This window comes from Ursus maritimus, unplaced genomic scaffold (assembly GCF_017311325.1).
Source record: "Ursus maritimus isolate PB19 unplaced genomic scaffold, ASM1731132v1 scaffold_1, whole genome shotgun sequence".
NCBI lineage: Eukaryota > Metazoa > Chordata > Mammalia > Carnivora > Ursidae > Ursus > Ursus maritimus.
The window spans coordinates 98,628,042-98,638,640 of record NW_024423343.1 but is presented as its reverse complement, the minus strand read 5'-3'; the positions used below and the strand labels follow the sequence as shown (position 1 = coordinate 98,638,640).

At 53.5% G+C, this 10,599-nt stretch overlaps 1 protein-coding gene and 1 pseudogene across 1 annotated transcript; one reads left to right on the top strand and one right to left on the bottom strand.

The window, feature by feature from the left end:
* The first annotated feature begins 1,353 nt into the window (after positions 1-1,353).
* LOC103658591 lies at positions 1,354-2,648 on the top strand (annotated as a pseudogene).
* A 3,545-nt stretch (positions 2,649-6,193) lies between these two features.
* TMEM177 (transmembrane protein 177) lies at positions 6,194-9,073 on the bottom strand. The gene is made up of 2 exons (XM_040645879.1): positions 9,004-9,073; positions 6,194-7,460 (listed from the first exon to the last, which is right to left on the bottom strand). Exon 2 carries the CDS (start codon positions 7,436-7,438, stop codon positions 6,503-6,505), a length of 936 nt encoding a protein of 311 aa, XP_040501813.1. The 5' UTR covers positions 7,439-7,460; positions 9,004-9,073; the 3' UTR covers positions 6,194-6,502.
* Between the last annotated feature and the right edge of the window lie 1,526 nt (positions 9,074-10,599).

The window sequence follows — 10,599 nt, the reverse complement described above, 5'->3', positions numbered from 1 at the left end:
GGTTTCAAGTTACTGGACCAAAAGATAAAGTTTTGTGCTTAGATCAAGTATTGCCAAATTGCTTTCTAAAAACATTATGTCAGGGGTGCCTGGGTGGCTCAGTTGTTAAGCGTCTGCCTTCGGCTCAGGGCGTGATCCCGGCGTTATGGGATCGAGCCCCACATCAGGCTCCTCCGCTGGGAGTCTGCTTCTTCCTCTCCCACTCCCCCTGCTTGTGTTCCCTCTCTCGCTGGTTGTCTCTCTGTGTCAAATAAATAAATAAAATCTTTAAAATAAATAAATAAAAATAAAAACATTATGTCAATTAATCATGTACATTAGTTATCTATTGCTGCAGAAAGAATGACCATAAAACTGTGTGATTAACACAACCCACATTTATTGTCTCACTGCTTCTGTGTGGGTCACGATCCAAGAACAGCTTAGCTGTGTCCTTTGTTTCAGCGTCTGTCACAGGTTACAGTGAAGGCGCTGGCTCTGAGGTTGTGGTCTCTTCTGAAAGCTTGACCGGGGATGGATCATCTTCCAAGCTCACTCGGTTGTTGTCAGGATTCAGTTCCTCATGTGCTGTTGGACTGAGGGCCTCAGTTCTTAGCCAGCTGTTGGTCAGGCTGCCCTTCGTTCCTTGCTATGTGGGCCTCTCCAACATGGCAACTTGCTTTATCAAAGCATGCATCTGAGAAAACAAGAGTCTGCTAGCGAGACGGAAGTTTGTAACTTAATCACAGAAGTGATACCCCCTTAACGTTGCTGTATTCTATTGTTTTGAACCAGGGGAGCAAGGGGAGAGGCTGACATAAGGCCAAGAGCACCAGGAGTGGGGATCGTCGGGGGCCATCTTGGAGGCTGTCCACTACAAATGTCAGCAAGCGCATATGCTTGTACCAATTTTACCACAACCACCGTAACACTGACGGTCTTAATATTTTAAAATTACCAGTAGGTAGGTATAAACGACTATCTCCCATTTTCATGCGCTCTTCTCTGGCCTGGTATCTACCCCTAGGCTCACTTGGGTGCTCTGCTCTCAGGTGCTGCCAAGGAATTTCCCAAAAGTTGTCAACTGATAGCAACTAAGACAGCTAAGGACCTGCCCTAATTGGGACTTTGAAAAGCTATGAACACAGACCTGTATTAGGCAGCAGTGAGTTCCCTGGGAGGTTTGCAGTCTCAAGAAATTGCTGGTATTTGGGCAGCAGCTCCAAGACCTTGAACACCCTGGTACCTGTCCCATTTAAAAGCACAGAAATTTAGGAAACCAAGCTTGTTTTAAAGCTTACTGTATTGGGGCACCTGGGTGCCTCAGTTGGTTGGCTGTCCAACTCTTGAGTTTGGCTGGGGTCATGACCTCAGCATTGTGGGATCTGTGGGATTGGGCCCCCCTTGGGCTCTGCACAAGCCTGCTTGTCCCTCTCCCTCCACCTCTGCAACTCCCCTGGCTCATACTCTGGCTCTCAGATAAACAAACAAACAAACAAACAAACAAATAAATAAATAAATAAAATCTTTATTTAAAAAAATGCTTACTATATAGGCTGGGCTCCAGCTTCCCATCGGTGGAGAGCAAGGCAGTGTGGACAGCAGCCCCGGCACACTGTGCCCTAACCACCCGCCTGCCATGGCCCGATGAGTGGGCCCCATGCGGGTCATCATGTGTGTGGTGGTGGGAGACCGAGCTGTAGGTAAAACTTGCCTACTGATCAGTTTCATAACCAATGCATTTCCTGGGGAATACATCCCCACTGTCTTTGACAACTACTCTGCCAATGTTATAGTAGATGGAAAACCGGTGAATCTGGGCTTATGGGATAGAGCTGGACAAGATTGTGACAGATGAAGTCCCTTACCCTATCTGCAAACAGATGTATTCTTCATTTGCTTTTCTCTTGGGAATCCTGCATCATTCAAAAAATGTTTGAGCACAGTGGTGCCCTTTAGTGTGACACCACTGTCCCAACACCCACATCATCTTAGTGGGGACTAAACTTGATCTCGGGGCGGACAAAGACACGATTGAGAATCTGCAGAAGAAGCCGACTCCTATCACCTACCGCGGGGTTTGGCCATGGCTAAGGAGATCGGTGCTGTAAAACACCAGGAGGGCCCCCAGCGCGAGGTCTCAGACAGTGTTTGATAAAGCTATGCGAGTGGTTCTCTACCCCACTCCTGTCAAGAAGAGAAAGAGAAAATGCCTGCTGCTGTAAATATCTGGGCCCCTCTCCCGCCCTGTCGCCGTTGGGACCTTTCTTTGTAGGCTTTGCTCAAAAATGGTGGAGCCTTTGCCCTCAGCGGCATGTTTTGATTACAGATTTTGTTACTTTTTCCATAAAACCATTTTGAACCAATCAGTAATTTGGGGGTTTTATTTGTTTAAATTGTAAGACTTCAAACTTTCACATTATATTAAAATTTAGCCCCAAAACACTAAGTTTTCTTAAAGCCTTATTTTTCAAAAGCCCCTATTCTTGCCCAGATTAACAGCTGCTAAAATACCTCGTGAACTAAGATTGCATTGTTGTGCTGAGAATACTACATGCTAAACTGTTCAAGACCTTTGTCTTCAAGAAGAGATTACAGTAGAGGCGCCTGGGCGGCTCAGTCGGTTAAGCCTCTCCCTTCGGCTCAGGTCATGATCCCAGGGTCCTGGGATTGAGCCCCGCATTAGGCTCCCTGCTCAGCGGGGAGTCTGCTTCTCCCTCTCCCTCTGCTGCCGCTACACCTGCTTCTGCGCTCTGACAAATCTTTTTTTCTTTAAAGAATTTATTTATTTGCCAGAGATAGAGAGAGAACCCAACCAGGGGGAGTGGCAGGCACAGGGAGAAGCAGGCTCCCCGCTGAGCAAGAAGCCTGATGTGGGGCTCGATCCCACAACCCTGGGACCATGACCTGAGCCGAAGGCGGACACAATCGACTGAACCACCCAGGTGTCCCAAATAAATAAAATCTTTAAAAAAATAGTTAGTATATTCCTTTTTGCTGGGATTTTGAACAGACGTCCTACTCCCGGGTCCCACTGCTGGAATATCTTCTCTAGGTGTGCGTGCACGGGAGGGGGTGTGTGCAGCACATGACATGATCAAAGAACGAAGACAGTATTTTGACAAAATATGGAGGTTAATTTACACTACACGGTACATGTCACAATTGAACTAAGTATAAGTGTCACAGGTAAAATTTTAAAAGGTTAATTTCTGTCAAACGCAGTAAATGATAAAGAAAGGTCAGTATTACCAAAAATAAAGTAAAATAAAGCTTACTATATACTCTTGTGCTTCTCATTTTGCAAACTTTATTTTGCTTTATGAAAACAATTCTGTAAGCTACATGTTCATATCCCCATTTAATAGAAAACTTGAGGGCAGAAATGTGAAATCACTTGTTCAAGGTCACTCTGCTAAAGTGGTAGGGCCAGCATTTGACCCCACAGCTGGCCGCCCAGTCTGTGACCTCTCTTTGGTTCCTAAGATAACTTTGTCCTCAGTTGGGGCCTGAGGGCTCTGTAACACTTGGCCCTTCCATCCCATTCCCACCTCAGCACCGAATCTGGTAAGACTCTTCAGTTAGCTGAAGGCGTTTCCCCTGGACGTTCCAGAAAGATCTGCTCAGTGACCATTTTTTCCTAATGAGAGGTGAGGCCGGAAAGTCACCTCTAACCAGCCGGGGAGAAAGGCCGTAGAGGCCACAGTACACGTTTCCGCGACGAAACCCTCGGGATTAACAGGACAGTGTAAATGAAAGCCTCACAAAGGCGATCTGGAACCAGGGTGCTGGCTTCAAATCCTTGTTCTGTCACTTTCAAAGCTTTCTGGTTTGGGGCCCGTTTCTTCACCTTTCTGTGCTATTTCCTTGCCTGTAAAATTGAAATAACCAACAACCTGTTCCAATTTGGGGGGAAGTGAATAAAGAGTCTAGGAACCTAGCAGTGTCTGGTGCACGATAAAGGCCCTCTGGACATTACTGTAGGGCTGCGGTGGGCAGGAGGCCTCACTGGGTGAGGACCCACACGTTTCAGCCCTGGCCTGGGATATATGCCCGCCTGGGGACGCGGGTTCCATGTGTACGCGCCAGCTACAGGCACGGCCGCAGGGGGCACAGCGCTGTGGCTCCCGCATGAGGCAGTGGGGCCTGCTAGGCTCAGCAATGGGCAGAGCCAACGATGGCATGACGACTTGGGGAGCCCCTTTCCTGTATTCTGGCTGTGTTTGTGTGTGCGTGTGCGTGCACGGGGAAGGGGCAGGGAAGGGATCTGTATGTGATGACATAGCCCTCGGTCCGTTAGCCTAGTTTGGAGCCCGTGCAGGATTGTTCTGGGGTGAGAGAACCATGAACATGGTGGGAAGGGGGTGCACACGACACTGAACGTTCTCCTGGGACACAGGGCAGAGTGCTGACCACTGAGGCACGCAGCACGCATCGGAGGAAAGACACAGCGCATACAGGCTGCCTGCCCCCTGGCCCGTCCTTGAAGTCCCTGGAGTGCGTTTTTGAATCTTTCTGGGATCAACCCCCAAATCCACGTGTGGGGGCACCATGTATCCTAGAACTTGGGGGGGCCCTGGTGGCCTGAACAGTAATTTGTGCTCTGCAGGAAGTGACCAGAAATGTCCAGTTTCCCCCACGGGAACAGAAATCCCAGATCCGGGCCAGGCCCTGCCCTTGCAAAGTCCTAAGTTGGGAAGACAGGCCAGGGTCACATAGGATTTGGACAGCCTCACCCACGTGCGCAGCCAGCGGGGCTGTCATGGCTCAGACTCTAGGGAGCCGGGCCTGCGGCTGTAGCTTCGGGCGGAGCCTTGTTTGTTTCTTCAAAAACGGGATGGAAAGCCTCAGTCCACGGCACCATGCCCTTGCAGCCAGTACGTTCCAGCAGAGGGGAGGCTAAGCACTAACTGCCTGGTAACCTACTTACTTAGCACTGAGGGCTGGGGAGAGGTACAGGGTGCGAGACAGGTGTGACTGGGGAACGTTCGGGACTCAGGTCTCTGGGTGCTCCTGCAGGAGCTCTAATACCTGAGATGAGGGCAGGGAGGGAGAGACCACCCCAGACGGAGGTACTGTGTGGGGAAGGAGGGGGACAGCAGTGAAGGAACCGAAGTGCTCCTGAGGTTAGGAACCATACAGCTGGGGGGGCGCCAGACGGCTGGAGAGGCCGTTAGGCGGAGGCTCAGAGGGGCGGCTCTAGCCGCAAAGCTAGGGGATGACCGCAAAGGGTTTTAAGCAGGACGGAACCCAGTCAGACCTGCACTTCCAAGAGCTGGGAGAGGTGGGGACAGTGGCCAGGAGGACCCACTTGGGGATGGCAAGGCCCGAACTGAGGGTTGCCTGGGCCTGGGGGATGTGCACAATGCAGCAGAGAGAAGGGGAGCGGCAGCTCTGAGCCAAGGTTTGGAGGTGGAGCCCCTGCCATTGCAGGCGTGGGGACTGGGAGCGGCTCAGGGGTACAGTCTGTGGCATGGAGGAGAGGCAGCCAACCACTGGGGCTCCCATTCCTTACCTTCAGGGCAGGTCAGCGGGAATGCCAGAAGCCACTGCCTTGCTCCTGTCGTACTGAAAGTAGTTGGGGTGGGGAGTGGTGAGCAAGTGGGGCTCACCGAATCCAGACCCCAAACTACGCTTCTCCAGCCCACAGCAGACCCCCACACCTGGCAGCAGCACTTAAGATGTCCAGCCGAGGGGCCCCCTGAAGTGGTACTTCCTGGAGTGGAGACGTATTCACCCACTAACTCCTCCAGCCACCCCTGCATTCCTCAAGCATGTGCCCACTGCCATCCGGGACCCGAAAGGTGGGGTGTCTGCCCAGGCCTGCCGCTGGGACCCACGGGTTGGTGGAATGGCGCCAGAGCACTGATCTCCAGCCATGGGCCCAGCAGGAAGACGTGCCACCCCACCCTGCCCTCTCCCCATCGGTCTCCTGCAGGAACCGTCCGCCGCCGCTGCCGAGTGGGCTTCCTGGCACGGCTTTGTGCCCTCCCCTGGGTGTGGCCCCGTCTCTTTGCCCTGAAATATGCTGGCGCCAGGCCTGAATTCTTCCATTCTTCCTCCTCAAGCTCCCATTTCCCAGCCTTTCAGGGTCAGACCATCAGGTGAACTACAGGGTCGTTCTTCACTGCAGGGACGGGTTCGTGTCCTGTAAGCCCCTCTGGTGGGGAGATGTGGCCTGACTCCCCCAGCCTGCTGGAATTCAAAGACCAAGGAGGGACATCCCATTTATTTACAGCGTGTCCTCTTGGCCAGACCCTTTTGTTCACAGCTCACCCCCCCCCCCAAATCCTGCCAGGTAATTTACAACACCATTCTACAGCTGAGGAACCCAAGACTCAGATTCAAAAGGGAACTGCCCAAGGTCACTGGGATCATAGACTGCGGTAGAATCTAGGCTGTTTCATTCCAGAGTCTATGATTCATCGGACATTGGGCCGTGGGTCCAGAGGCACCGAGAGTCCCCAGAGTCAACGGCAGGGTAGTGCCTGCGTGAGCCGCGTCTGTCCTTGCGACGAGTCCCTCAGGAGCGGCTCGGGAGGAGTGCCGCCCGCCACACCTGCAGCACAGAGTCCCGGCGGGTCGTGTAGGGCAAATGTTTGATGCGGAACAAGTGTCTGGGGACGATGTTCCCGCTGGGCGTATACAGCTTCTCTCCGTGACTGCCCAAGAGACTGCGCAGGGCTACGTTGCCCGACAAAATCTTCTCATAGAACTCCACTCCCCCACGGGCATAGGCTGTAGACAGGGCAGCTGTGCGGCGGTCCAGCCAGGCTTCCAGGGCATGAGAGAGAGAGTCCGTGGACAAGGCGTAGGCCACAAAGCCCGCCACTGCTGCCACCAGGTTGAAGACAGCCCGTAAATTCATGGGGCCTCCGTAGAGCCCCAGTGTGTGCTTGGCACCCACGCCCAGAGCCCAGGTTCCCACGAGGCAAGCTGGGGCCAGCATGGCCTGGAGGGCAGCTGCACTGCTCTCCAGGTACACCACTTCCTTGGCCAAGGCAAACTTCTGGGCATCACGGGACAGGGTCAGGGCATCTCTCAGTCGGGTGCCTGCTGGGCTCTGCCAGTTCACTCTTTGCCCATGTACAACCACGGCGTGATCGGTGTTGCTCAGTGTGCCACCCAGGAAGGTGGCTGGGATGCCTACCACGGCCCCCGCGGGGAGTCGTGGGAAGCCAGCACTCACGGGTTGGAAGGTGAACGTGGTGAAAGCCTCGTAGCTGTGGCCTGAGGGGACACCAATGTCCTGTAGCACCTCTTCGAAGAGCTCCTGCAGCTCTGCGGGGAGAGGGGCTGGCTGGCCCTGAGGCCAGTACTGGTAAAGCCATGGGATCACGGGATCTGGGAAGAGGTGGTATGAGATCTGGGCCCCAATCAGGCCTGCACAGGAACCCACCAACAGGCCTTTCCTGTGTCTCTGCACAAAGGCTGCGGCCCACGACAGGGGACCGGCCATGAGTGCTGCCACCGCTGTAAACCTGGGCCAAGAAAGAGAGAATCAGCCAACAGTTCCCGGGGTCGGCCTGCAGACTGAACATACCCCAGAGCCACATCTTTTTGAACGGAGGCAATACAGCGTGTGGTTAAGAGCATGAGCTCTAGAGCCAGAGTTCAAATGCAACCTCCGTCTCTGTGCTTCACCTTCCCCGTCTGCCAAACAGGCGTCTGACAGTGGCATCTCTAGGGTGGCTGTGATGGGTATATGAATGAACACACACAAAACAAGTCTGGCACAGCAGCAGACACCCTTGTGATAACGCTGTGATCATTACTTTTATTCCCATGGCTAGGCACAACGGAGTACCCAGCGGCCTCACTCCACTCTTCATCCCACAGGAAGCCTTATGATCATGAATTTATAGTTCGACTTATTACTTCCTATACGCTAGACACAATTCTGAGAGCTTTATATATATTGTCCAATGACTGAATCCTCACAACTCCATGACCTAATTACTACCATTGCTCCTATTTTAGAACATTGGAAACTGAGGCAGAGTAATTGGTCAAAACCCAAAACTAGCAAAGGGGCAGTGTTACAGGTTGAGTTGTGTGTCCCCTCCAAATTCATACGCTGAAGTCTTAACCCCCAGGCTCTTGGAACGGAACTGTATGTAGACATGGGGTCTTTAAAGTGAGGTCATTAGGGTAGGTCCTAATCTCATCTGACTGGTGTCCTTAAGAGAACAGATCAGGACACAGACACTTAAAGAGGAAAGACTATGCGAGGACACAAGCCAGAAAGCGATCATGTTCAAGCCAGTGACAGTGGTCTCAGAAGAAGCGTCATGCTGACACAGTAATCTTGGACTTGGAGCCTCATGACCCTGAGAAAATAAATTTCTGCCACCCAGTACTTGTCCCGGCAGCCCTAGCTAACACAGGCACAGTATTTGAACACAGGCTATCAGGCCACAGCAAGCTTTTCATTTCAGAAAAAATGTTAATGCTAAATTACAAATATCTACAAAAGTAGACAAAATAGCACATTAGCCAATTTCAACCAACTCATGGCCAATCTTGTTTCCTCTCTTCTCCCACCCACATTCCTCCTTCAACTGGCTTATTTTGAAACACATCCCGGGCGTCCTATTTCATCCGTAAATATTTCAGCAAGAATTCATAATTATTTTACTTTGGTTGAAGCTTACTGTCTTCCTGCCTGCCTGTGATAGCTGTTTAATTAGCAAGTACTTTGCTGCAAACAAGAACGTGGGGTACCGCCTGGCGTATTTTAACGAAAATTCCTAAAGGCGCACCAACGAAGGGGCTAAGGCTGGGAAAGGAAGGGTCCTGGACAAAGTCCCAAGGCCCCCAGGCCCACCAGCGCCAAGGCCGCGCGCTCCGGATGGGCGAGAAGGGGCTGCGGAACCCCCGCAGAGGTCTCCCCGCTGGGCGTCCATTCCGGGGGAGGGGGGGTGGCCCTAAGCTGCGCCCTGCGGCTCAACCACGAAAGTGGAGGGGATCCTGGGAAGGGGGCCCGTCCCGGCTCGGCTAACCGCCCGCCCACCGGGGGCTCACCTACTCCGCCGCAGCGCGCGCTTCCGCGACACTTGCGCGGGGCGGGCCTGGCGCAGAGCACGCCGGCCCGCGCTCTGGGGGCGGGGACTACAGGGGGCGGACCGGGCGCGGAGCACGCCGGCCCGCGCTCTGGGGGCGGGGACCACAGGGGGCGGGGACCACAGGGGGCGGGGACAGGGGGCGGAGCTCCGGGGGGCGCGGCTCCGGGGGGCGCGGCTCCGGGGGGCGGGACTCCGGGGGGCGCGGCTCCGGGGGGCGGGACTCCGGGGGGCGGGACCGGGGCGCGGGACTCGGGCCGGAGCGCCTTGGGGTGGGGCTGCGACCTGCGACGTCCTCGCCTCCGCACAAGCAAAGCGGGCTGAGCAACCCGGACTAGCGCTTCCTTCTCTGCACTCGAAAGGCCGCCTTGGTCGCCCGTTGAGCCCTCTAGGGAACAGCGGCCCTGCATGGGTCAGGAGGTGGCTGGCCATCGGAGTTGGTGCCCACCTGGCTGCCGGGTCCGTGGCCTTTCCTGTCTGGAAGCGTTCACCGCCAGTGAGCTGCGCTGGGCTTTATTTTATTACCGTAGCAGCGGCCCCTCCAATGCCTCTCCAATGATCCACACTGTACAGCCCACACAGCAGCGTCGCACCTGTCATCTCATCTTCCCAGAAGCGCTACAAGTAGGTCAGGGATCATCAGCTTGCGGGTGGACCAAGTCCAGTTTGCTACCTGTTTTTGTAAATAAAAGTTTTATTAGAAGACAGCCATGCCCGTTTCTTTGAAGTTGCCTATGGCTGCTTTCTCCTGGAAGGGAAGAGCTGATCCAGGACAGAGACAGTGTGACCCAGAAAGCCTAAAATTTTGACTATCTGGCCCTTACAGAAAAATTCTGTGGACACATGAAGTACATTATTCCCATTTTACAGATGAAGAAGCGGAGGCATCCAGCTTGAGCAGGGTGCCCAGCTCATATGCATCTAGCATGCACCGGAATAGCACAGGACTCCTGTCCCTGAACATTTCCCATTCCATCTCCTGCCTCCATACAAATTCAACCTAGTGCGCCTTGCCAGTTCTCCCAGGTGGGGCTGTCCTCTGTGTCTGACTCTCTCTTCCGTCCAAGCCCTGGAATAAGGGGAGAGGAGAACCTACCTCCCGGGTGGAAAGGTGAGGCCGCAAAGGAAGGTGAGGGGTAAGGAGACCCAGAAGCTTGTGGGCATTGGGTTGGGGCTTCGGCCGGTTAGCAGGCTGTGGACCCTTGTGTCTCCAGACAAGCCACCAGCTCAGCCCTCTCTGCAGGGCTCTTGACCGCAAAAGGACCGCTGCAATGGTCAGTCAGACCATACCTAATACCTAGCTAACCTAGAAAGGTCAAGACTATGACTGTAGGAGTCAACGGCTATGGTGCGGTGGCAGAGATTACTGAGAACTGAGGAAGTGTATGAGTCATGTTTTTAAAATTTTCCATATTTTATGATGTGTTACAATTTTGGAGCCTTGCTAATCCTGGAAAGACTGCCCCTCCTGGGACTAGCTAATTCCTAGAGATAACAAATGACTCCCCCCACTTTCACCACAAACAGACCTTTCATAGGACAAACCAACCAATCCAGA